The sequence below is a fragment of the Musa acuminata genome, chromosome BXJ2-4 (assembly GCF_036884655.1).
Source record: "Musa acuminata AAA Group cultivar baxijiao chromosome BXJ2-4, Cavendish_Baxijiao_AAA, whole genome shotgun sequence".
NCBI lineage: Eukaryota > Viridiplantae > Streptophyta > Magnoliopsida > Zingiberales > Musaceae > Musa > Musa acuminata.
In genome coordinates this window covers 34,351,428-34,379,045 of record NC_088341.1, presented here as the reverse complement: position 1 = coordinate 34,379,045, position 27,618 = coordinate 34,351,428, and the positions used below count along the sequence as shown (strand labels likewise).

The 27,618-nt window shown below is 38.5% G+C and overlaps 2 protein-coding genes across 6 annotated transcripts; one reads left to right on the top strand and one right to left on the bottom strand.

Moving 5' to 3' along the window:
- Positions 1-940: 940 nt before the first annotated feature.
- Positions 941-18,827, top strand: LOC135610470 (protein ROOT HAIR DEFECTIVE 3 homolog 2-like). Of its 3 annotated transcripts, none has more exons than XM_065105001.1 (22): positions 941-1,251; positions 2,378-2,444; positions 2,510-2,612; positions 4,508-4,578; positions 4,726-4,789; positions 5,561-5,626; positions 5,728-5,775; positions 5,876-5,938; positions 6,008-6,064; positions 6,195-6,353; positions 6,442-6,510; positions 6,592-6,683; positions 7,282-7,360; positions 9,008-9,173; positions 15,463-15,587; positions 15,700-15,962; positions 16,036-16,132; positions 16,260-16,418; positions 16,504-16,608; positions 17,749-17,843; positions 17,962-18,058; positions 18,472-18,827. In XM_065105001.1, the coding sequence occupies exons 1-22, from the start codon at positions 1,104-1,106 to the stop codon at positions 18,634-18,636; spliced, it is 2,358 nt and encodes a 785-aa protein (XP_064961073.1). In that variant the 5' UTR covers positions 941-1,103; the 3' UTR covers positions 18,637-18,827. The 3 variants fall into 3 exon arrangements, with proteins under 3 accessions (XP_064961073.1, XP_064961074.1, XP_064961075.1); XM_065105002.1 differs by having other exon boundaries at positions 1,112-1,251; positions 1,791-2,444; XM_065105003.1 differs by having other exon boundaries at positions 1,112-1,251; positions 1,791-2,444; positions 4,508-4,582.
- A 551-nt stretch (positions 18,828-19,378) lies between these two features.
- On the bottom strand, positions 19,379-27,387 carry LOC103975350 (protein NETWORKED 1A). Of its 3 annotated transcripts, none has more exons than XM_009390309.3 (8): positions 27,231-27,387; positions 27,007-27,132; positions 26,143-26,207; positions 25,813-26,054; positions 23,710-25,598; positions 21,503-23,479; positions 20,041-21,159; positions 19,379-19,661 (listed from the first exon to the last, which is right to left on the bottom strand). In XM_009390309.3, exons 4-7 carry the CDS (start codon positions 25,910-25,912, stop codon positions 20,047-20,049), a joined length of 5,079 nt encoding a protein of 1,692 aa, XP_009388584.2. In that variant the 5' UTR covers positions 25,913-26,054; positions 26,143-26,207; positions 27,007-27,132; positions 27,231-27,387; the 3' UTR covers positions 19,379-19,661; positions 20,041-20,046. The 3 variants fall into 3 exon arrangements, with proteins under 3 accessions (XP_009388584.2, XP_009388575.2, XP_064961072.1); XM_009390300.3 differs by having other exon boundaries at positions 27,007-27,137; positions 27,231-27,385; XM_065105000.1 differs by having other exon boundaries at positions 27,007-27,369.
- Positions 27,388-27,618: the final 231 nt, after the last annotated feature.

Below are 27,618 nucleotides of genomic sequence, written 5' to 3'. Positions count from 1 at the left end.
TTTCCATAAAGCATTATAATATCGTTTGATAAATTTCCGATTGAGAAACCAATGCAACATTTCTTGGCATTACAGACAGAAATTTTAGAACACAGGAATTACTTGCAACTTAAGAATTCCTTGTCGGTTAAGATCCATTTCTTCCTGCATGCTGCAAAAAGAAATTCTAGAAAGGCAAAAGGGAAGGAATCTTGGAATTTCAATCAGAGAGTAAGTTATCTCTGATTGATTCATCCCCAATATTTGCTTATCTTCAATGTCAATATTCCACATAATACATTGCATTGGGCAAAATGAGCATATATATATATATATATATATATATATATATATATATATATATATATATATATATAATGTTCTTAAAAAGCTAATTGTTTGCTTACTATGAAAATTAAAGAAGTAAATAAAAAAATAATTTAAAAGAATCAACTAGTTTAGCTGGTAAATTTTTTTACAATTTATCATAAATTCCTGAGCTCAAATTTTATTAAAAATATTTTTTAAAAATTATCTCATATCTCTTAATTATAACGTTTTTCATATCATTCTAAATATATATTTATATTTTTTAATAACTTCGTATATCTACTTCAATATCTTCATCATAATAATATAATTTTTTATACAAAATCAACATATATATATATATTTTTTTCTTTTCTAATAACAAAAGGTGAGGAGCTCAAATGCAAAAACATCCGCTATAGCCTTTTATTTTATTTTTGATTTTTTATTTTTTTAGCTATAGTCTTTTATAATAACAGGTTGTGTCAGTTAGTGCAGAAGACTTCAACGTCAAATTATTATTATTATTATTATTATTACTATTATTATATTCCTACAATACGTTCTTTCTTCACGAATTGCGCTACAAAGCGCGCTCATGCTACTGCGATATGAGCCGTTCCTTCCTCTTCCCGTCACCTCTGCAGCCCTCCGGCCCCTGCCCCCGACCCACCCCGGACCCTGCCCCCCTTAACACGCGATCCTCCTCCCCTCACCCTTTTATCCCTCTTTCTCTCCCCTCCATGTTCTCGCAGCCCAAACCCCAGCGCCGGGTCGTTCGATTGAGGCGGAGGTGGCGGCAGTAGGTCGTCGAGATGGGGGAAGACTGCGCCGCCACGCAGCTCATCGACGTGAACCGCGCCTTCAATGTCGACGGTCTCGACCGGTTCCTCAAGGCCGTGAAACTCGCCAACTATGGCCTCTCCTACGCCGTCGTCTCCATCATAGGCCCTCAGAGCAGCGGTGAGTCCGGCCGCCTCCCCCGTTCCCGTTTCGTTTCGAGATGCACCGAGTTCTTGTGATTCTTTTTCTGATGGTGGATTCTTGAGGGTGTGGTCAAGCAAGGGTTTTAAAACTCGTTTCTTGGTTTTGACCTTTGCCGGTCAAATTCAACTCTCTACACTTTTTGGGATTTTTAATGGTGGATTCCTGAGGGCATAGCCTTTTTTTGCGTTGTTTTCGGGTTTGGGAGTCCGTCATAACCACGCCAATTTCGGTTTCTTTTTTTCTAATGGTGGAACCTTTTGGGTGTCGTCAAGAAAGAGTTTCTTGGTTTCACCATTGCCGCACTGTAGCAAAGATTCCCCCCTCTGTGTTGAGCCTTGTTGGCGTGTCATCTCTTGGGTTTCTTGGTTTCACCATTGCCGCCCTCTTGCAAAGAATCGTCCTTTGTTGGCGTGTCATCTCTTGGGTTTCTTGAAGAAGAAAGGGTTTCATGGTTTTGTTTGTAACCGCTCTCTCGCTAATAATCGTCAACCGCTACTAATTATCCTTTTTCGTAGAGTGCTTTGAGATGCATTACGGATTTGGATACGGAAGCGGGAGCGGTGCATCATAATGGTGGATTCTTGGCGTGTTGTCAAGAAAGGGTTTCTTGGATTTGAATTTGCTTTGTCAATTTCACCAACGATAATTTTTTGTTATTATGTCCATAGCCTAGCAAGGCTGCCTTGAGACACTAACCATCAAAGACTAAGTCATCACATTCTTTCACCGTTCGAAATCTACAAGTGCTAAATCTGACATTGCTTTGTTAATGAAGTAATATCGTCTTGGTTTCATTCTAGCGCAAAACGTTGTGTATTGTATGAGATTCTGTTGGCACGAATCTTGAATGCTTAGTGGTTCTAGTAGGAAGAGGGTACAAACCAAGTGGTACGTCATGGCATAGAGTCTCCCTCTGTTGCATTTTCCAACCGATACACGCCTATTAGAGATGAGATGGGAAGATTGCAATTACTTGATTATTTTAACATCACAAGTTGTGGATAAGTGATGAGTTGTTGCTTTCCTGTATTATTCAATCTCTGAGTTTTTTTCTTATGGAGATTTTGGAGCTAGTTAAATGCTTCTATTTTACATGGTTCAGGGAAAAGCACCCTTTTGAATCATCTCTTTGGCACCAACTTCAGGGAGATGGATGCCTTTAAAGGAAGGTATAACTACTACTTTGTTCTGCCTTGTTTAGAGTATGTTGATAGATTGTTTTCTTTTTCTGCAGGAGTCAAACTACTAAAGGCATTTGGATAGCGAAAGGTGTTGGCATTGAGCCTTGCACGATTATCTTGGACTTGGAGGGAACAGATGCGAGAGAAAGAGGAGAGGTGACTATAATAACTCCAGAAAATTTCTTCCTTCTGTCACTTACCATCATATATAAAGTTTGCAAACAACTCCTGGGATATAAGGTGGCAGAAAGTTCAACCAGAAAAAAAGATTACTTTCTTGGGAGGAAATTTTGTAACTAGATTGGCTGCTGAGCATTTTCTATAGTTGAAATTTTGGAAACTCCTAGTCTAGAGTTCCAGTAGCATGCCAGATTTGCAACGTTTATTCCTTGCACCTGAATGTGTCTGAACTAGGCCCTGAAGTCACTTCTACTCTCTTCCCTCTACAAGTCTAGAGGAATTCATTCACTCTCTCCTACTTTCACTTTTTGTTTACAGAAGTTCAATCCAGGAAAAGTGTAGCCTAGCCTAAGGAAGCCTATTCTCTAACATCCCGTTTAGTCCCACAACGGAAGTGCGCAAGATTAAGATTGACTTATAAAGGTTTGACGAATGTATTACTATCAACCTTAACTTAAGTATTTTGGTTAATGGTTTGGACCAAATGAAGTTGATAGGTCAATTAACTTATTAGGCCTGAGTCGTTACATTTGGGATCAAAACCAACTTATTGGTCCAGTACCAGTATAGTGGGGCATATGGTGTGTTGGAATGTGCCCATACCTATTGGTACAAATCATGATGTGGCAATAGTGACCAAACTGGGAGGAGTTATCTTCTCCTCAGCTTTTTCTTCATCGTGTTCTTTGCCGAAGGCCGGAGGCATCTACGGCCTTCGACGCCCTCATCGAACGCCGCATATGAGGAGAAGATCGATCTTCTCCTCGTCGCGTCATCGAGGCAAAGTACACCTCTTTTCTCTTTATATATATATATATATATATATATATATATATATATATATTTATTTATTTATTTATTTATATGTATGCCTGTACCGAACCGTACCGAGCAAAGCTCGAAACACTAGTACGATACGAAATTACGAACCTTGATTCTATCCTCATTGTTGTAGTTGTTTGCAAAGTTTTAAATTTCGAATGATATCACCCGTACTGGGTGGTATGTACTGGTTCGCTAGTAGACAGGTATGCGAACCGCCCGCTATCGGGCGAAACAGTTGATATAGCCTCGTATCGAACGATACATGGCTGTATCGGGCGATATCAGCCTGGTGCGATGAGGGAAGAAGAAGCGCCTAGAGAGAAGGAAGAAGAAAGAGAGAGTGTTCGAAGAAGAGGGAGAATTGGGAGAACCTCGACATGCCCCAATCTGGCGTCGCCCTCCCTCGACGATCCTGATCCAGGTGGTAACGACCAGGCGGCGGCTAGAGCAGCGGAAGAGGCGGTCTCCTTCGTCACCTCGTCTGCAATTTTGCAGCATCTTCTTCGCCGCGTTCTTCGCCAAAGGTCGGAGATGTTTGCGGCCTTCACCATCTTCACCGCCTTCTTTGCCGAACGCCGCATATAAGGAGATGAAGGAGACTGCGTTCTTTTCTTTGTCTGAGGCGACGAGGAGAAGAGGAGGCGACGTCGCCGAGGTAGCATATGCCTCCTTTTTAGATTTTTCTATTATATATATATATATATATATATATATATATATATATATATATACCATTCGGTATGCCCTGGCGTACCGCTCGGTACTCCCATATCGTATTATTGTAACGTACCGAGCAAAACTCGATATACCGGTACAGTATGAAATTTTAATATTTGGTTATTTGTGCTACAGTTGGATGCATATATAATTTAACTTTATTTTGTTTGCATATATTTCAAATATTCCATTTGGTCACTAATGACCATTAATACCAGCATTGTTATTTGTATAAAATTTGACTTTATTTGTCATGCATAATGTTTATGGCATTATTAATACTTTTGCTTCTGTACTGTCTCATGCCTATAATACCTTATCAATTTCAGGATGATACTGCCTTTGAGAAACAAAGTGCCCTATTTGCTTTGGCTATTTCTGATATTGTACTCATCAATATGTGAGTAGGTGTCAACCTTTTTCGTATGTGATGTATATTTTCTTTCTTCCATACTCTTTTCAAGGTCTACTGCATTGAGCTGAGAGTTGTTTATTTAGCTAGTGTTTCCCATTACTCATTGATGATATGTGCATTTAAATCATACAGGTGGTGCCATGATATTGGTCGGGAGCATGCTGCTAATAGGCCTCTTTTAAAGATGGTGTTTCAGGTGGTTACATACCTTCCCGTGAAAATCACATCTCTCCTCTTATTTTTGATGACATGATATATATATATATATATATATATATATATATATATATATATATTTTTTTTTTTTTTTTTTTTTTCAAGTAGTCTTCATCAAGGATTTTAATTTCGAATGATACCGCCTGTACCGGGCGGTACGTACTGGTCCACCAGTAGACTGGTACACGGATCGCCCACTACCAGGCGGTACCATCAATTGGGGCTATTTCCGCGCCGTTACCGCCCAAAATCAGTCGGTAACGATCGATTTTGACTGTCGTCGCCCGCTACCGGGTGGTATTAGCCGAGGGAGAAGGAAGAAGAGGGAGAAGAAAAGGGAGAACCTGGAGATTTGATGTCGCTCTTTCTCGATGATCCTGATCCATCGCCGCCCTCCCTCACCGGTCGTCGTAGATGAGATGTCGCCTCCTCATCTAAGGCGACGAGGCCTTGGCGTCGTTGTTGAGTTCTCCTCATCCGCGTGGGGAGAAGAAAACGAGGTTCTTCTCCCCACGTGGGGAGAAGAAACGAGGCGATGTCGCCCTTTTTTTATTTTTTAACATTATTATATATATATATATATATATATATATATATATATATATACACTGAGCGGTATGTTCGTACCGTACCGAGCTGAACTCGATACGTCGGTATGGTACGAAATTGCGAACCTTAGTCTTCATTGCTTTCGGTGAAAATGACATCTCTCCCTTCTTATTAATTATGATAAATTTGTGTACCTTTTCAGGCTATGATGCGGTTATTCAGTCCTCGCAAGACAACCTTGTTGTTTGTTATCCGTGACAAAACGAAGGTTGGCATTCTTGGACAGTCACTTGCGTGTTTTCATTGCTTTCAACTTGCTACCGTCACATATGATTCAGAAAATAATTTCTTGCATTTTCTTTTTCGTAGACTCCATTGGAACATTTAGAACAAGTACTAAGGGAAGACATCCAGAAGGTATGATTCTGTGCTTAAGACTCAATTGGTTGTATAATTTTGTTATATGCATTTATTTATTTTTAATTGACAATGTTTTGGTGGTTATTATTCTTTTTAGATTTGGGATACTGTTTATAGGCCTCAGGCACACAAGGAAACACTACTGAGTGAATTTTTCAATGTGAGTGCATTGATATGCCATGTAAAACTTTGACCTATTTATTTTGATACATAACTGTCTGTGATGAAGGTGGAGGTTACAGCATTGGCCAGTTATGAAGAGAAGGAAGAACTATTTAAAGAACAGGTATAGAGGGAGTACTACATCAAAAATATTTATTATCTGTATGACATTAGTTAGTGTTTGCAATTTACTTTGCTGTGTCAAATTATCTATTGCTGGTCTGATAGCTTTTCTCTATTGTTGTCTCATGCAGGTTGCACAACTAAGGCAGCGCTTTTTCCATTCTATTGCCCCAGGGGGTCTTGCAGGTGATAGACGAGGTGTTGTTCCTGCTTCAGGATTTTCCATTAGCGTACAGCAGATTTGGAAAGTTATACGAGAAAATAAGGACCTTGACCTTCCTGCTCATAAGGTGTCTACCATTGTTGTGACATGCTAAGTAGTCAGAAAAGTTCTTTTTTCTACTTCTGCCCACTTATTCTCTTTGATGTACTTGTTAGATAATGGTTGCAACAGTTAGGTGCGAAGAGATTGCAAATGAAAAACTCAGATGTTTGACTTCGGATAAGGTTGTTACTTGTTGTGAGTGGTTCTTTATTGTTTTGAAAAAGCTGCTCAATATTTAGATGACATTTTAAATGTAATGTTAGGGTTGGTTGGCGTTGGAGGCATCCGTTCAAGCTGGCTCAGTATCAGGCTTTGGGAGGAAGCTTGATTCCATCCTTGATGCATACCTATCTGAGTTAGTCTCTTGCAAAGTCGACTATATCTATGTTCCTTTATAATTAGTTTATTTTTAGAGACTAGCAAATTTGTGCCTTTTCCTCTTAACAAGAAATAGACTACTATTTCAGGAAGCATCCAAGTAAGTGAAAATGCATTGCTCATCATTAGATAGGATAAATCTGTTCTATGGCTGAAATTTGGCAAGCTATTTGTGTCATTTCTAATATAAAGGATACTATTCCAATCTGATTGACTTATGATTTTGCTGATCATACAACTTCCGTTTGTGTGACTGAGGTGATTTTTTGTTCATTTATTTGGGTTTATAGTTTCTCTGTCGATGACTTATTCCAAAAACTCCCATGTTTTCATTATTCTTTTTGGTATAATGGTCCTCTGTCAATGACTTTGTCTTGGATACTTCATTAATTTGAGACTCAACTTTTGCAGTTTGGTTATTTTGATTGGTAGAGTATTGTAGCTTTACTCTTTTCATTATGTCATAGTATTAAAATGTTACTATCTTCCCAGTTCACATCAACCACATCAATTCTGTAGTTTTGTTTATTTGGTTCTAATCTTTACTCATAACTTATCTACTTGTATTTTTGTAGATATGACATGGAAACTTTCTACTTTGATGATGGTGTTAGAACCGCAAAACGACAACAATTAGAGTCCAAAGCACTGCACGTAAGATGATGTCTGATTCAAATTCTTCTAAAACTTCCTTTCTAAATTGTTGTTTGAGTGGATCTTTTTTGGCACAAACAGAGACTAGGCTGTTTCTATTTTGTTATTTTGGTTGCTAGGATAGTGGTGTTAATTATTTATATGTACTGTTAGCAAAATGAGATATGGCCTTGTCAATTTGTGATGATAAGTTGCTGGTGTTGTCAAGTTTCATGTTGTTAGGAAATTGCTCATTTCCTTGCAAATCTTGGAAGCAGAAACTTTGACATAATTGGCTGTTTGGTTTTGAACATTTTGGCTAGATAAATTTGTACAATGAAGAAAAACGGTCTGTTGAGATAAAGCAATTTTATTGCTCAGGCACTTGTATCCCATACTGGGTCCAATTAGAGTGTTATGTATCATGGACATATACTGGCACATGTGGCATAGATATGATGGATCTGCCAGTTTGCAGGATGCTAAAGCCAGTCTTGGGCTGACTTTGTTTCTATAACATGTCATGTGAGTTGACAGGTGAGACATAATCTAGTATGTTCCGGTGCAGATACAGGGAGGGTTGGTGTTGTATATGTTGCAGACATGGGCTGATGCTAATTACCGCAATGCAAAGATGCTGGGAAAAGAAAACAGATACATCGGAGAGGATAAGAAGAGATGAATATTACTTGTTCTGATTCCAGTGGAATATTACTTGATATTATTCTTCAGTCATGCTTTAGTCCAAGGGAGATGCCTGCCATGAGGGATGAACCACTTTTTCAAACCAAAGAGAAAAGAAAAAAAGAAACACTATAATGTGGGTTTTTTAGACAGTCTTACAGTTAAATTTTTTCGTATTGATATTGGTTCAATTTTCCAATCTAAATTTGCTAAAGCATGCAGTAATACAAGAGGAAAAAACTGAATTTTACGTGTTCTGCCAGTGCATCTGGACACTGAAAGTTTCAGTATTGCTCCATGATTGGAATGAAACATGCAGCACAATACTTGTTGGTATACTGACACTGAAAGCCTCTATTTAAGGTAGATACTCATCATGATTGTGTCATGCTGGGCTGGAGCTCTAGTAAAAGATTATGCAAGGTTTGTTCTGGATTTAGAGGATGATTCTAGGAATATGATATAAGCTGATGGCATCATAAACCTTACCAATTTGCCAACTCTTGTTTATTATCAGATTGTTTGGTATGCAATATATTTATGCTGGGAGAAACAACGGTTGTGGTAAATTTATGATTCCATAGTTTCTGTGATGTGTCTTAGAAAGCTTGAATTCTTGGTAGCCTTCTGATTAGTATAGTTTCTACTGTAGGTTTGAGTGTTTCTTTTTTCTTTTTGATTCTGCAATCATTGTGTGGCTCTAATTCATATTACAAGTGATGTAACCTAAGCTTCATATTTTACATTCATAATTTCTATTTTAAATTTAAAAATTTTAAAATTCTGAATTTGCTAAGGTCTCAGATTTGACATTATGAGTGATGCATAGCATTATTATTCTAGATCTTGCACAAATAAAGTTAAGATGGTCTATGCTGGATTGAACAATGGGTAATTGGGATCTGCTTTAACTGATACCTATGAGAACATTTCTTAGTTGTTTAGAAACAATATTTTCATATGTTCTTTTTCTCCCTTTTGTAGCTTGTGCATCCTGCTTTTCAAGCAATGTTAGGACATCTGCGTTCTAAAGCACTTGATAAATTCAAAAATGATCTTGAACGATCGTTGGAGAGCAGGAAAGGATTTGCAATGTCAGTTCGTACTTGTGCCGAAGCCTCCTTGCTTGAGTTTGATACTGAATTTACAGGTGATGCCTTTCGTAAAGTAAATATTTACGAAGAATGTTAATTTAGCACACACAAAACAATAGAAAAGAATGACAAATGGTGGCAAAATTACTATTCATTCTGTAAGCAAATTCATCTTAAACCACTGCACTTGTGTGATGTATTGATGTCCTTGGAGCAGCATAATATCTCTGCACTTTTTCATCTTTGCATGTTTATGGTATGGCAGAATTCCAGTTAAGGTAGTGATCCAAGTCATGCCCCTAGTGACCCATTACTTGTAGCTTTTGTTGATGTTCTTCATCCTTTCCTTTCAAAATCATATGCATGTTCAACATTTTTCTTAATCATATCCATTACTTGTGTTGTTTGCCTGGTTGCACAATCTGGATTGCCATTTGCAAATCTTGATCCTCTTTTGATTGATTTCTGGGCCTTATTGCTAGAACACCATTATAACTGTTAAGAATCAACTGAGAATGGATGGAATCAGCTGATCCTGATTGATGGGCAGCAGAAGTTAGTAAGGAAGCTAAAAGAATTATTTTTTTGTCACTATAATTGCTACTGTCAGATACTGCTGCTTTCTTGATGCCAATGAACACCATGGTTAGCAAGGTTGGTATTGAGATCGCCTAGAGATGGGATGATATGTCTGGGATTGACAGAATTGATTATATCAGTTTAGTGGAATAGAAATAGAATAATAGATAGAAAAAAATCAATTATAATAATACAAATATTAAATCTATATGTATTGATATTGAGAAAAAAATGTAACAGAATTTTTTATCTCCACATTTCATAAATTATTTAATATTCTAGAAAGAGAAATTCAAAATGTGAGATAAAAATTGTATAAGATGTAATATGAAAATAATGTATAGTTATTAATTTTATATTTTTATATTCAATAAAAATAAATGTTAATCATATTGTACAAAGTTATTAACATAATAAATAACTTATATGTATTTGTCATGGAAAAGATTCAATTTGTTCACTTGTAGTCTTCATGATGATAGGCCTTAGTTGTAGCTTTGAAGCTTCTCTAATTATCACATCAGTGAAGTACAAGATAATGAAAAACTAATAAGTGCATATCAAGTTTGAGATAACCTAGATGGTTAAGGACAATTTCCTGTCACATCCTTTTCTCTCCTAATATCCTTTTCACCCTGTTTTAGTCACAGTGGGTGATGAACATTGCAACAGTGGTGGCAAATTACTACTACGACAAGAGTTGCAACAGATATCAAACACAATTACACAACGCAATTGTATCTTGGTTATACCAAACTGGTCATATTGGTCTTACCTCATGGTATCACACCAAGGACTGGTATTGGTACCAAACCGTGATTTGAAATGTTGATGTGGACTACATGGATCATACGGAACTATATTAATACAAATACATTAAATATATTTTTTTATTTTTTTCTCAGCATTATATCACATTATATACTATTCTTTCTGGTGTTCTATACATTAAACCATTTTATGGTATGAATAATTATTTGAATCTTTATCTTGAATCAACTATATCAACTATGATTTGTAAATAAACTATCATTATGATTGTAAAACTTCATAATAAAATCATTGTTGTCTCTCTATTGAATCTATGTAAGTTATTATCGTCTTGTCACGGACAAAGCTGTAAACAGAGTGTTCGATGTAATGCTCGTGTATGTTCGTGTCTTTTGGTTTTGTTCATACATTGCACAACATGTAGAGGGCATACAGTAGGCTTGACAACCTCATTTTAGTTGGCTTCTGTAGTTGTTTCTGGCTTGTAAACGTAGGTTATGTGCAGTTGTCAACAAAACTGCCCAGAAATAAGCCATCCAAGCAGTCATTTTGGGGGTTTTCTAGCTCCATAGAGTGGTGCGGAGTGTCAGCTAGCACAACACCTAGGAGCTACTCAGGTGGCACAAGGTTGGATGGGCCTTTAGGCTAGTGTCAACATTTGGTTTGCTGTTTTGTTCCGTAGCAATGTCATGTGAGCACTTGTGGGGATTTTTGGTTGCTTTGGACCACCTTGGACCCTTTGTCACGTGATCATTCGGAGCTTACAAAGTGTATGCTTATAATTTACATTACATATCAAGTGTTTGCTGAAATGACTGCATGTGGATCTCGAGTTAAACGCTTTCTCTAATCTGTCTCTTCTTTTGTAGGTCTTTAAGAGACCATAAGAGGTTTCGATGAGGCTAACCCTTTGTGGATGGATATGTAAGGGTGTCGTATGACTTAGGCAAAACCAGTTAAGTCCATGACATATGGTATCAGAGCGGGACAAGCATACTAAAAAACACTTGGCATGTAAACGTGGGGGACCTAGCTGCCTGCGTTGAGGGCAATCAGCACGTGTGTCCATTTGGGGGAAATATATGTTGAGATATAGGGAAAAGAGTCGTTCAGAGGAGCGGGCATCCGAGATTGACATTTAGAGGAATGTCAATCCTTCATACGAGAAGCACCACGAAGACAAGCGAGCTGAGAAGAACGTGTAGTGCACAAAGGTTGGAGTTCAAGTTACGGCTCGACATTGGCAACCAAACTTTGACGGTGCTCAAGGCAAGCAAGACGCTTGGCAAAGGATGAGATCGTGCAAGGAGGGATGGGTTGCATGACGATCGAAAGAGTTATGCAAAGCTTGTCGAGGTGAGGGGAATTATTAACTCAAAGAATTCATTACTCATACAAGGGCTTGTATGCTGACGATAGATTGTCCGTGGCCATCCCAAGGCGATCGAAGCTCGACACCATGGAGTATTGAAACTTTCTCTTCAGCATGAGAAGGATATGTTCGTAGGAGGCTGAAGTGTGCAACAAGTTTAGTGTGTTGCTAGGCCTTGAGGGGCGTAGCGGGGGTTGTATTGGTGAACAGTCATAATCTAGCAAGTGCATTCGCGAGGGCGAAACAATGCATAGTTTGTTCAGTAAGGCGGATTAGTCTAAGGGGATGGTGGTATCCGAAACATTTCTAGAGGGAAGGATGCGAAGAGAAAAGTTACTCCAACGAAGCAAATATCCAAGAGGAATAAGTCCCGATTCTCTAAAGGGAGAATCATGTGCAACGGATCACATATATCAAGGAGGGGTGTCTCAAGACAACAACTCTATAAAGCTCAACGGGCCGAGCAAGCGACGAGGAGTTGTCGCATGATCTCGCATGAGGTAATGAGTTGGATACATTACGAGATCAAGTGAGGGAGCAATTTAAGACAACACCAAACGAAGGCACACTTAGAGTCGATGTGGAGTTCGAACTCAACGGAGGGTTGACTTGTCAAATGGTGGTGTGAGGTCCACTATTAACTCAATGCAAATCGAGGAGCAGAACAACTTGGGTGGAACTTGGTGAAGAGCCCAAGCCGCATGAAGGGAGTCGACATAAAAGACGGAACATGGAGCAGAGACACGAAGCTTTCCTTGGACGGAGTTCAAGAACATGAACTCTTGTAGAGGCAAGAGCGGGATTATGTCGTTCCATAGGCCCCTCATTTTGATGGAGCAGACTCAACTTGCATGGTGCCAAAGTCGAAGGGAGCTTCAAGGCAACGAAAAAGAAGATAATCGACATAAGCCCTATAACATGATGTCAGAGGCCATGCATGATCTCGCATGAGGTAATGAGTTAGATACATTACGAGATCAAGTGGGGGAGCGAATTAAGGCAAACACCAAACGAAGGCACATTTAGAGTCGATGTGGAGTTCGAACTCAACGGAGGTTTGACCCGTCAAATGGTGACGTGAGGGCCACTATTAACTCAATGCAAATCGAGGAGTGGAGCAACTTGGGTGGAACTTGGTGAAGTGCCCAAGCCGCATGAAGGGAGTCGACATAAAAGACGGAACATGGAGTAGAGACACGAAGCTTTCCTTGGATGGAGGTCAAGGACATGAACTCTTGTAGAGGCAAGAGCGGGATTATGTCGTTCCATGGACCCCTTATTTTGATGGAGCAGACTCAACTTGCATGGTGCCAAAGTCGAAGAGAGCTTCGAGGCAGCGAAGAAGAAGATAATCGACATGAGCCCTATAACATGATGTTAGAGGTCATGTATGAGAGTTGCAGTTTGTCTTTCCATTGACCAAGGGGAACTGTTTGGAGATCACAAAGGTGTTAAAGCAGGTGGTCGAAAGGGGCGAGGAAGCGACAACGAGTTCAAAGAGACTTAGCTACCTAAAACCAAAAGTTGGTTAGAATGGAGGTAGACTCGGAGGAGTGCCACAGTGCCTCAGAGGCGGATCTATTGATCGTGAAGAAAGGGATGCCGATGCGAGGCGATGGATAGTAGGGCCATGAGCATGGCAACGTCATAGTACCACAGAAGCGGGACTTTTATGGATTTATCGATCCCTTTCTCTTATGGATGGAGAGCGTTTGGTGATGAAAGGGGCCGAGGAGGTGGAGAATGCAGAGACAAACTCATCAAAATAGCCAAAAGTGGCGGACTTCGAGTCGATGCAGGAGTGCTCGACTAAGGAACGAAGTAGGCAGTATGTGGTGCTATACTTTTTCTACTCAGAGGAGTAGGCGATAGAAATGGTGGTGAAGACGGTACAATCTTAGAGGTGACCAAAACTATTGGAGACTTGCTCCAAGTCGGGGTGAACTTTTGCTCTTTTTGGGCAAAACTTCTTGTATTCCAGAAGTGTGATGGTAATGAGAAGGCGAATCATAGTAGCTAACTCAACGCAATGAGTGTAAATACTTCGGGTGCTTTAGAAGTGTGAGTAACGAGTAGGTAAAGGCTAGTAACTAGCTCGATGCATGGAGTACAACTCTCGAGGAAGCAGGGAAGTCAAGTAACCTTGCCTTCTCAACCCTCAAGAGAATGAGCGAAATTGAGTATTCTAGTTCTCTTATTTATCCAGCAGAGGAGCTCTACACATGTTCAAAGACCCTCTAAAGAAAGTAGAAGACAACAATTGTCAAATTTTCATCAATGATGATCGATTCTATTGAGAGTATATTGCCCGCTTCATTTCCCAACAGAATGCTAATCGAAAGCGGAAGTGATACAAACCTACTTGGAGGTGACAACTAAGTTGAAGAGGAATTGATAGACTAATTTTGGGGAGAAAAGACTTGAAAAACTTCAAAGTCTATAAGGCGATGCTTGTTAAAGCTCCAACAGGTATCCATCCAGTTTAGGCAGCAAGAGACGTTTGAGGGACTAGTGCATAACAAGGAAGGTATTTTCCTTCATATGAAGGATTTGTAGAAACCAACAAGGATTATCATAACTTGATCGACCCCACATTAGACTCAGAGTCATTGGCGAGTTGAAGCAGCATGACGGATCAAAGGTCGACTACTCAACAATAGCGACGGATTGCAGTTGGTAGCTCGCAAAGGCTTCGACGAGGACGTCGAAGGAATAAGTGGGGGAGAATGTTACGGGCAAAGCTGTAAACAGGGTGTTCGATGTAATGCTCGTGTATGTCCATGTCTTTCGGTTTTGTTCATGCTTTGCACAACATATATGGGGCTTGTAGTAAGCTTGACAACCCCATTTTGGTTGGCTTTTATAGCCGTTTCAAAATGGTAAATGCAGGTTGTGCAATTGTCGCATAGAGGCAAAATTGCTTAGAAACAAGTCATCCATGCAGTCATTTTGGGGGTTTTCTAGCTCCTTAGAGTGGTGCGAAGTGTCAACCGGCACAACACCCAGGAACTACTCAGGTGGCATAAGGCTGCATGGGCCTTTAGGGTAGTGTCTAGGGCTGGTTCGTTGCTTTGTTCCGCAGCAGTATCGTGTGAGTACTTGTCGAAACTTTTGTTTACAGTGGACCACCTTGGACCCTTTGTCGCGTTACCGTTCAGAGCTTTGCAAAGTCTATGTTTAAAATTTGCGTTGCCTATCAAGTGTTTGCTGAAATGATTGCTTGTGGATCCCATGTTAAACACTTTCTCTGACCCGTCTTCTCTTTTGTTGGTTCTTAAGGGACCATAAGAGATTTCGAGAAGGCTGACTCTTTGCGGATGGACGCACAAGAGTGTCGCACGATTTAGGCAAAATCAGCTAAGTCCGTGATAGTCTCCAACTCACTTTAAATGTATTCATAATTTATTAAAAGTACTTCAATAGTAAAAGTTGTCCAACATAATTACCCTAGTTTAGTGTATAACTCCTAAATTTTGAATCTTGCCCAATCAACATATGATGATTGTATGTAGTGATGAAAAGTATTAGTTTGTCATTGACCTCCCATCTCTGTATATCTTTCCTGGCCATATGGACACCTTGATGCTGTCTGTCATCTAATGTTGATCTTTCCTCTCTTCCAGATGTGGCAATCCAGCATGCTGATTGGAATGCTTCCAAAATAAGGGAGAAGCTCTGTCATGACATTGAAGCTCATGCAGCTTCTGTTCGTGGTGTTAAATTATCTGAACTTAAAGCTTCTTACGAGGTTTAATGAGTTATTTGAGTTATCTTGTTCATTCAATATATTTTCTATATTCATTTTTCTTCTTTGGGAAAATTTTTAAGATATAGGCTAATTGAGTATGTCATCCTTACAGAAGAAAATCACTGAAGCCCTTGTTCAACCTGTGGAATCACTGTTTGATTCTGCTGCTCAAGACATTTGGGCATCTATACGAGAACTTTACAGGCATGAGACTGAGAATGCTATATCAGGGTATTCATCTTCGCTTGCTGGTTTTGAACTGGACCAGTCTACCTTTGATAAGATGATGGCAGATCTAAAGAATTATGCAAGAGGTGTAGTGGTAAGAAAAATAAGAGAGGAAGCAGGCAAGGTTCTGATTCATATGAAGGATAGGTATCCTTCCGTTCTGCAGTTTCTTCTTCAGTGCCCAATATTTCTCCTAAATTTATGGTTCCAATGCTTCCAGGTTTTCAACAGTATTTAGCCATGACAAGGATTCCATGCCTAGGGTCTGGACTGGGAAGGAGGATGTTAGGAAGATCACAGAGGAGGCACGTGCTGTGGTACTGATAATTTTATTTGTTTTCTATATAATATTTGCCAAATTTTTGTGCTTGTGTTTGTTTGGTAATCCTTATGGTTATCCATTTTCTTACAAGCATAAATTCTTTAGAAATATCCTATGTGCAGGCTCTGAAACTTTTAGCTGCAATGGCAGCCATCCGGCTGGATGACCAGCCAGATAAGATCGAGAATATTCTTAGTTCTTCTCTTATGGATGGTCCTGTTATAAAAAATAGAACCATAGAGGCTTCTAGAGATCCTCTTGCCTCAAGCACATGGGAGGGGGTATGTTATGTGATCAATTAATGATTTTCAACGCAACTTAAAATTGTAAAAGTAATAAAGCACTGACAAATGCAAAATTAACCAGGTGCCTCCAGAAAATACGGTGATTACACCAGTGCAGTGTAAATCAATTTGGAAGCAATTCAAAGTTGAAACAGAGTATACTGTCAGCCAAGCAATTTCTTCACAGGTAATTGTTGTTTTCATTAGCATCATCTATCTCAATGAAAAACAAAATTAACTGCCTTCATAATTTTCTTTCCTTTATTCGGTCTTTGTTTGATTATATAGGTAGTTTTATGTTCTGTTGAGTTTATTTGCTGCATAATGGGTCATCTAGGGAAAATATTGGATCATCTATGACGTTGGTACTAGATCTTTGACATGTTTATTGTTTTACTTAATAGAACCAAGTATGTTTTCTTCAAGAAGTATGACATTGAAGAACTTGAGCTGAATGCAATGGATGCTGACATTTTAATTTATGGTATGAACATAGATTGGAAGTTTAATGAAACCATTCATGTTTCTTACGAGGTATATGATGTGGGAAAATGCTTTTTGCAAAATGCTTATGTTTTAAAAGAAGTCTTTGCTTGTTACTTTCTTTAAGAAGTCAATTCAAATGTAGTAACTTATATGCCCAAAACTGTTTCCTAGCTGATCTTGTGTATAAAATTGTAGTAGTAAAGTAAAGAATCTAATAATTAGTTAACTATAACTGAGGTGAAATGGCTTGTTTGATGTTCCTTTTTTTTTTAAATGAAGACTTGGCATATCTGTTCCGTTGCAAAAAGTCTTTATTCATTCCCTATTCAACTTCTATTATATGTCTGAATGCAAAGCTTACGTATTTGTTCCCTATTCAAAAGTGTCTGAGTTTTACTCGAAATATTTTCAACTATCAAATATAGTCACTTTAAAGGAAGCAAAATAATTTCATATAAGGGATGAAAAACAAATTCAATGATTCTAGAGGATGTCACATTCCTTTTCAACGCGCTCCTAGTTGAGTTAGGAAAGGAAAGGGCTAACCAAGCTATCTCACTAAGTCATAATAAAGAATCATATCTCCATAGTTCTAAATGTCTCTTTCAGTGGGTTTTTGGAAGTAACAAGATCAACCAAAAAGGAAAGTTTCTCTCAGGTTCATGGTTTCAACCTAACAGCATGTCTAAAGCATAGATCACTAATGCAATGCATTTTTGTAATTGTTGTGACCATCTTATTCAGGTAGTAATGTATGTATTTTTTTATTTATGAACATTTTATGAAGTCAGCTGGTGAAATAGTTAAAATCTCATATGTTATTTTTTTCTCTCCATCTCAGGAAGCTTTCAAACACAATAACAGTTGGTTGCCTCCTTCATGGGCAATTGTTACAATTGCGATCCTAGGTTTCAATGAATTTATGATGCTTCTTCGGTAATTATTACTATTATAACTTTGTTGCATAATTTGAGTTTACTAAATCTCGATTGCTTCTTTGTTTGTCTAAATTTTGTCCCTCGAGTGATACAAATTTTCCCTTGCTGATGAACAGGAATCCTTTGTATCTTGCCATACTATTTATACTTTTCATTCTGTCGCGAGTAGTATGGTATGAACTCAATATTGCTGGAGAATTTCAAAATGGCACGGTAAGAGGATTCAGATCTTGTTGTGAGTTCTTTCCTGTATCTTGTTGACTGTGACAACAATTTGTCATTCATGCTATTGACAGTATTCTATATTCCTTTTTAAAATAATTATTTTCTTGTTAGCACATTGTTCTTTAGATCATGGTCCGGAAAAATGTTCCATCGACAGTGAAACTGTAGTTGGATTTAGACAAGTTTTGGACCAACTTATTCAGCAAGAGTGAAAGATCATCTGTTCATGAAGAGCTCACAATGGCATCAAAGTATTTTGTAGCATTTCTAGGTTTATGTGGCTCATTTGTTCATAGAACGAATCGTTCAAAACAAATAATTTTCTTGCTTCTCTTATGAGGTTGCCTGAATCTATACTCCACCTACAATTAAATGCCATCTCACACACTTTATATTTTCAGCTTTCTGGACTTCTTGCAATATCAACAAGATTTTTACCATCAGTTATGAACATTCTAAAAAGAGTTGCTGGTGAAGGTAACAGACATCATCAAGCTGCACAATCTTCGCAACAATCCCTGCCCTCCACTGCACAGACTCCTAGGAATCTGGAACCAGAAATGTGATCGTGCATCTGATAATATCGTTGCAAAGAAATTGTAAAGTAATCAAATGTATATGTACAGATGTGTATTTATATATAAATTAAAGGTTGTTTAATTAAGAATAAGAATTGGGATAGAATTTGTACCAACAGTTTGTGAATGCACAACTGTAAATGTGTGTATGCCTTCTTCCAAATCTGAGTTCTTCCCAGAAGCTGGTAGTCTCGATCAAGAGTCTTATGTTTTGATTTGTGCGTGAGAAAGGATGCAAGTTGTCAAGACTTTGCTATACAATGTTGCTTCGGCTAAATAAATCGTTGTCACTATACAATATCCAGCTTGCCTGATGCCTCTTCTGCATCATTTTTGGTGCACCTCCCCGGCTGCTGTGACAGGCCGACACTTTAACCAAGCAAAGATGATCCATGTGGGATTCGGGTTTGATGATATATCGATTCGATATCACTTCTTAGAGGCGGCAAAGATATATTTGTCAAAATAAATGTGCTTAAACTATCTTCAACGGTATATTTGTCGTTTTGGCCTTTTGTTTTGGTGTTTAAAATCTTGTCTGTAGCTGCTGAAACTTTTGTTTTTTTGGAGGATTTTGGATAAATCAAGAACAGATATATTTATATTGTTCTTGTGGCAATAACAAAAAAAAAAAAAAAATCAAGGCTTCATCTTGATCACACACTGACATTCAGGCTTCTACTTGCTAAGAACATGATTTAAGGTGAGTGCAACAATTCTCTCAACCACATTCACACATAAAAACTGTGTAGCCTCTGCAGTATTAATTAAATAAAATACAACCTTTTACATGTTTATCAAAGCTCTCGAGTCTCTGATCTTGCCATTCATTTTGCCTATGTATACATTTGAAGTTTGCAACTCCATTTGAGAGGTTCAAGCAAAAGTTATCAGACCATGCTGACAATTTTATTGAAGGAAAATGGCCTCATCAGCCTTATCAAAAAGAAAATTGCTGATCAAGCTTTTCGGGAAATGCTGGGAGGTCGAAGTAGTTCCGAGGAGTCTGATATCTACAAAGTCGAAATAATACATCAAAGTGAGAAATGATATAACACTCTAGAGACTGCTTCTACACAATTGTAACCACCGAGTATGGCAGTGTCATTGATGCAGACATTATTTTGTTATATATGAAAAAGAATGAAAACAACCGGCAAGAACGGAAAAGTTAAAAGCAGGAGAAGACTTGTCTATATTCTAAATGTACAGATTTTCTTAATCAACACGACAACATGATCAACAAAATTGTTATTGTCCTTGAAACTGTGTTGTCCATGTTGTGGCTGTTGTATGGCAGTGCAGAATAGTATTATTTTCCATAGAACAGTAGATGAGAAAAGAATAGCATATCCTAAAGTTATATAAACTCATTTTGATTAAGATGATTACCAGATATCAGTGGTCACCCTTGGTTTTAGGTTTCATACAGCCACAAAAGGGATTTCTCTTTATCTGTCCGTGATTGTCTCTCCACCCGTAAAGGTAGTCCCTTAAAGCTACTCTATTTCTTCTCGTACTCCTATCCTGCCTATTCTGAAGCTCTTCTTCAAGTTTCATCAAGACATACTGAATCTTCTGCAATTTGAGCTCCAACGTCGCAACCTTCTCTGATCCCTGCTTTGCCTGTTGTGAGATTTGCCTTCTCTCCATGCTGCCTCCATCTTCGGGCTTAATAGTTCTACCGTCGAAGGAAGTGCAATCTTCGGCCAACCTTTTCAATCTACTATTGTTACCTATCAGCTCCAACATGGCTTCTTCTGTCTCCTTTAATTGTTCTTTGATGGAATCATACCCATAACTCGCAGGAAGCTTTTCCCTTTGAGAGCTTATGCTCTTTTTCAGCTCTACTATGCTTGTTCTAAGGTCAGAGAGTCTCTGAGCATCAGAATCAAGACTTCTGAGGATCCTCTTGTTCCATTCTTGTGATTCCATAGGTCTTTTGTGTAAATCTGACTTATCAATGCTCAACTCACTGGCAAGCATTTTCGGCGGATGGTGATATATTGTTTCTTCCTCCAGAGACTCCATGTTGTTTTCTGTGGAAATTGGTGATGTTTTGCGTGTCTGATTGCTTCTGTTTTTATCAGCCCTCACCCATGATTGCTCATCTAATTCTGCATTTTCAATACTCAGTCTGTACAAGTCAAATTCCCTCGAAGGCAAAGAGCTTGAGGCCTGATCGAGTTGAATGTCTTTGATCATTTCTCCATACTTCCCTTTGGAATACTCAGCATCATCTTTACTATCATAGACATCAAGTTGTTTAGTGTCACCACCAACTGATTTGGACTTTAACATTTCAACTTCTTGCATTGCTGCCTCCAATGTGGCACTGGAATCAAGTCTTTCCTGCTCCAAGTGTATGACGGCATCCATGATCACCTTTTGAAGAGCTTTGACTTTATCGATCGACTTCTCCAGCAGCAAAATTCCTGCTGCTTTTGTTCCTATATGACTTTCACCAGGTTGGTTGCTATTGTGATGCTGGTGAGACATCAAGGATATATCCTGAAAAATGATATGTATATTATGTTAAAACTTGCAAAATTACAGGTCTAGTTAGCTTGTATGGAACTAAGATCAAAATATTCATCTCGCCAAGGACAGATAAAAAATTTATGCAAAATTGACTGGTGTAGGTTATGGATTAAGATTCTCTTTCATGCAACCTAAAGTTCCAGCATGTATATTACATGGTCCGTCACTCCTGCAGTTGATATTGAGACGTTAACTATAACAATTTTGTCCTTAAAATTGCTTCTTTTATTAAAAATACAATTTGATAATGTTAAGATAAGTTAACTAACATTTTCATTTGCAGATGCATCAGATTTGACCAAGAAATGTTTACCTCTTCCGCATGATTGTTCAACGGTTTAAGCATTGAAATTGACATGATTTGCTCTTCCATAGAGACAACACCATCCCACAAAGATTTTAGCATGAGCAGGTAAACGTCTAAGTCAGCCTTCAGTCCTCTATTTTCTCCCTCCAGGAAATGAAGCTTATTCTTGAGTTCTTCCACATGTTCCTTGCATAAATATAGTTCAGCAACTAGCACTTCCTTTTGCACTAAAGTACTAATCTCGCCTTCTACTATCAGATCTTGAAACTTCTCATCCTGAAATGCTGCATTGACTAATAAAATCTGGAAGTCGGTCAACATTGCTGCTATTTCCTCTTCACACTGCATAATCTCACTTGTTTCTTTCTGAAGTTCTAAGATCAGAAGTTCCTCCCTGCATACAAGATCTTCAACTCTTTTATGCATTTCATCAATGTCCCTCTTCATCATTGTATTTTCTTCATGAAGACCTCTAATCTCCTCATTCCTATCAGTAACAATTTCTGACAAAGTCAAAACTTTCTTCTCCATCTCTTCTTTCACGAACTTAGTCTCAACATTATCAAGCCGAAGAGTCTCAAGGACTTCATTTAATAACATGTTATTCTCTTGGGTGGATTTGACATTTTGATTTGCTTCTGATAGCTGTGTTTCCCTCTCCATCAATTTGAACTTTACAGCTTCTGCTTGAAGATCTAGTTCGTCAAACAAGCTAGTCACAATGTTCAAATCAAACTCTAAAATCAATAGACGATTTCTCAGTTCTTCTTCCAGATATGTAACAGTGTCAGAAAAGTGCATCTTTTCCCCTTCAAGCACACTGACTTTCTCAATTAGCCTGCCAATCTCACTGGCAAGATTATTTTTAATCACATCAAGAGATTGCAGATCATAACAGAGAGATTTCAAATCCGTGAGTCTCTCATCATTAAGACTCTTGAAGAACAAATGAAGATGATCAAGTCTCATTGCTTCTACAAGAATTTCAACATGCTCCTCTTCCAAAATATTGTACTGCTCCCTTAAGTTGCAGATTTCTTGTGATAGACTCTTCTTCTCTTCAATTTGATTGGTAATCTCACACTGTACTGTCTGGAGAGCTCCTTGCAGATCACTTGAGTGTGTGTGGAGGACCTTAATTTCCATTTTCAGGACTTTTTCCCTTTGGTTGCTTGCTTCCAGTTCTTCCATCAACCGTTCATTGCTTCCTAGAAGTTCATTGTTTTCGTGTCCCAAGGCAAATAGTTCCTCATTTTTAATTTCAAGCTCCCTTTCAAGAGAATTATTCTGCAATCTCAGGTTGACCACATCAATTCCTAAATGCCTCAAAAGAGTGATAAAAACTAATATCTCAAGATGCAATTGTTGATTGTCATCCTTTGCTTCCGAGATAGAATTCAGTAGTTTTTTAATTTCACCGAGGATTATATCTAAGAGAATTTCATCCTGGATTTTCTCCAGAGACATAAACTCATTGTCTTCATTAAGTGCTCTCCATAGAAGACGAATCCCATCGCTTAATTTCTCATTATGCCTTGTTAAGGACATCATGTTTCTCATTTGGATAAGTTTTTCCTGCTCAAGTTTTGAAACTAGTGTTTCTGCACTTCTACATGCCTCTAAACTCTTCCGACCATCAAGGAAAAGAACTGAATTCATTTCTTTCAAATCAGAGAGACTCCTTTGCAGGATGAAATTTTCTACCAAAGATGTAATGAGATTATGCTGTTCAGTTTGAAGCTCCTTATCTTTATGTTGGTTTTCCTCTTGCAGGAGAGAAATTTGGTTCTCTGAAGTACCTTTCAGATTCTTGTATGTTTGGGCAAGAGTTTCGTGCTGCTGCGTTTCTAATTTCAGGATATCTTCAAGGTCCTTGACCTGATTGATCATCAGATCCCTTTCTCTTGATAAGTTCAAGTGATTGTCCATAACTTCTGCATACCTGCTCTCAAAATTTTCCAGATTCATGGTAATGGCTTCCACCTGATAAGAACACATCAAAATCAGGATTGTTCGGTAGAAGAAAAGATTGATCAATAGTTAGTAGATAAAGGTAGGGAAGTAATTATACTTCCAACAAAGATTAGAATAAACAAATTACAGACTAGACAAATTACTAATCAGAGCAATGCAAATTGTGTGCTTGTTCATCTGTGTTTGTTGTGTATGACAAAAACACATGCAGTTCAAACACGCCATGTGAGATATTTTACCTGAGATTCAAGAGCATGCTTTTCAGCAAGAAGACCCGAGTTCTGATCACTGAGATAGTGGCAGGATTCTTCAAAGTCCTTTAATTTTGATCTCAAACTCTCAACTTCCATGGTTGCATCAGATAAAGAGTTCTCCAACACAGTATTTTTAGCTGAGAGCTTCTCCACATCTTCCGAAAGAATCTTTACTTCTGAGGCAAGTGAATCCCTCTCACCCATACAATTGGAAATTTCACTTTTTAGAGATTCATGTGTATTTTCTAGTGCTGAAAACTTTTCTCTTAAAACTTCTATCTCAAAGTTTGCATCTGAGAGAATCCTTTCTAAGATGATATTCTTCTCTGAGATTTTGTCCATATCTTTCAGCTTCTCCACAAGAAGCTCATTTTCAGCCTCATGCTTCTTACAAATTTCTTTCAGCTCATTATTTCCATTTTGCAACTCCTTATTGGCTGCCTGAAGGGACTCCACACAATTGCTGACAGCCTGCATTTCCTCCTTGAGATCTTGATACCTTTGTTTTAGATCAGTGTTCTCTTCTTTCACCCGGCAAAGCTCTTGACGAAGAACTTCCTTTTCTCCTAGGAGGAACCCAATTTCATCTTCAAGTTTCCCTTTCTTCTCTTTCAAAAGTATTATTTCGTCTTGGAGACCTTTTGCCATCAGTGTAGACTGAAGATTCTGTTCATTTAAGCCATTATTTTCCCCCTTAAGTCTGCATATTTCTTCCTCTAGACCCATATTACAGAGTTCCACATTCCTCGACTTCTCCATCCCTTCTTGAATCTCTAGAGCTAAAACTTTTGCCTCTTCCTGAGATTGGAGATACTTCTTTTCGCTTTCGACAATGGCCATTTCAGCTTCCAAGCATCTCTGGTACTTGTCTTGTAACATAATTTGGAGCTTCTCCAACTCTTCTTGCTTCTGGTTTATTTCAAGTTCTTGTGTCATTGCTTTCTTTTCTAGTGTGTCTAAATCCAGTTGTAGTGATTGATTAAGCTCTTCAATATTTTTCAGCTTCCTAACTTCCTTTAGCATGTCATCACTGAGATTTTTCAAGTCAGTTTGTGCATCTGAAAGTAAAAGTTCCAGACTTGATATTCTTTCCACAGATATCTGGTGTTGAAGAAAAGATGTATCTCTCTCAGAGTTCAATTTAGCGAGGGATCCCTTTAAACTTTGAACTTCATTTTCAGCATTATTAGCACGCTTAGATTCTTCCATTATCTGATCTTTCAGAACATGGATCTCAGATGACAACTGGGAAATATCTTGTTGTAGTATTTTTATCACATTGCTTGCATCCCGTTTCACTGTACCCTCTTGGTCATGATTATCTGCTTCATTCTCAAAGTTTTTATGCTCATGCTCCATATTGTTTGAACCTTTTCTTACCTTTCCTTCATGTGACTTTCCACGTGCTGCCCCCTCACTAGTTCCAAGAATATCATTGTATTGCCTGGGACTTGTTTTCCTAGACAATGCATCACTTTCTTCAGCATGCAGCCAATTTCTTTTTTTGACATGAAAATCTGATACTGATCTGGGGGCATCCTTCTTCAAGTCATCAGAGTCAAATAGTCTACGAACTGGCGAAGGCATTTCAGGAGTTTGTGGCTCTACCTCATTGCCAGATAAACCATAGTGTGACTCATCTGACAATGATGGAATTTGATTTGGAAATGCCTCTATCATTGTTTGATGAGCATGGCGGAGCACTCTTGTTGACTGTTCATATCTTTCTGCTAAAGCTCGATATCCTCGATAGAACTCCTCCACCAGTTTCTTAAGCTCGGGGCGCTTCTTATAGTACATCTCTGCTCTCCTTGCAAAGGAATCAGCATCTTCTTCTAAGAGCTTGATCATTGCCTTGACCTTCATGTCCATGTCTGTTAAGTGCAACCTTCTTAGTTAAAATTTTAGAGCAATCAACAAGATCAATACAAGTCAAAGTTTAAATGTTCCTTGCAAACACATTTCACACATAAATACCAATGGGAAAAAGCAGTCATAATTAAAGAAAATGTTCATGAGAGAGTGCACCCTTTTTGTTCGATTTTCATAACAGTAACAAGAGCTACGTTGTAGAGGAAAGTTACAGACCTTTAAGATTATCCTGAATCCATTTCGAATTTTTTGGGCTGATATGATTGCCCCACCATGAGTACAGGTGTCCTGGTTCGGTGTGCACAAAGGTAGCCATCGAAAACAGCAGGCAAAACAGAACTTATTCTGGCCTTGAAAAGGAAAAGAATCTTGATCCAAGCTAGAAGAAGAGAGCTAAACAAAACCAAGGAGCCTCAATTCAAACGGACTCCTGGTTTGTATTCTGTATAGCGGTCTACCTAGCAAGCCGTATTGACATGAGCATTAGAATGTTGTTCCAGAAAATAATATATTTGATCTCAATTTGAGAAAGAGTATAAACAGTACCTTATGTACAAATTGGACTATGGAACCAGATTCTAATGTCTTTGCTTGGACAGGAGAACTATTACCTGTTGTACATCAGATACAACCAAAATCATCAAACCGAAGCAGGTGAAAACCCCACTGGAGAATATAAGAGCAGGTAACAACAAAATAATTAACACTACTTCAAGAAGAAACCCATCAATAACCTCAGTGTCCTACCCACAAAATTCATTTAATTTTCCTTGATGAAGAATTACATCAACAAGAGTATCACGCTAGCCCTAAATACAGCATCTTTGAACACACATAAAGATGGGTTTTGAGAGCATCAAGATATTAGGAGGAATGGATATCACAGAGACAAGAAAAGACGAACACCCTTAAGAAAAGAGTAGAACAGGTGCGGATTTACATAGATATGTCAAGAATTCCACAAGGTGGAACAAACAAATCCAAAAAGGTGTTCATTTTGCGAAATAGGGATTGCAAATCAGATGACACCACAAAGGGGAAAAGTTTTGACGGTCAATCTGAGAAAACCTTACCTATCGAAAGAAGAAGAAAACTAGAAGATCTAATTATCCACCTAAAACTCCGCCGAACACACACCACCACCAAGAAAGGCAAAAGAACCGACTCTCATAATCAAATCAAAACAAACCCTACAGAGTGAAACTTAACGAAGCAAACGTTGGTAAAGACCTTAGTGCGCAAGAACACAAGACTCCACAAGGAAAGAACCCATCACCACAGAAACGACCGGAAGATCACGAGAACGTGAAGAAGATCCAAATTTTATTGGTTCCACCTTTTTCCTTCACAAAAAGGGATACAAACCCACTTTTTAGGCCCAAAAAACAGAGTTTAAGAAAGGGAAAATACCGAATCAGCGAAGGAAAACGGATTTGACTCCCCAGAAGCAGCTGTGATGAACAATCCCAGCTGCTCTTCTCGCCCACCCTCAACCCATCTTCGCCTCCCACTCCACGCACCATATACCAGCGTTTTCTGCGCTGCCCACAGAGGAAAGGCTGAATCAGAGGGCAAGAAGAGGGGAAAAAGAAACAGGAACCGTGTTGGAAGAAAGAAATAGGTGGTCTTCCCACCTCACTGATTCAGTGGTTTCCTATGCGATTTAGGTTTACCATGGGAGAGCAGAAAGGATTGGGAAAGGTGGGGTTTTTATTCCCCAGGTTACAGAGGGTTGCATTGGGTGCAGGCAATAGGAGGAGGTCATTCACACTTTCCATGCTTGATTCTTGTTCCTCTTTTGAGTGTTTGGCTTTGCTTCTTTGTCTTGGGACAAAGGTCAAATGTCTGCCCTTTTGAATTCCTTTTTTTCCCTCTTTTTAGGGTTTTGACATATCTATTCTTTCAGAAATTGGTAACAAAAATATTTATTGCATTACTTTTTATATTTATATCCCTCCAAATATTAAAATATCCTCCTCAATATATATTCTTTCCATTATTCATCCAAAAAATTCAGATTAA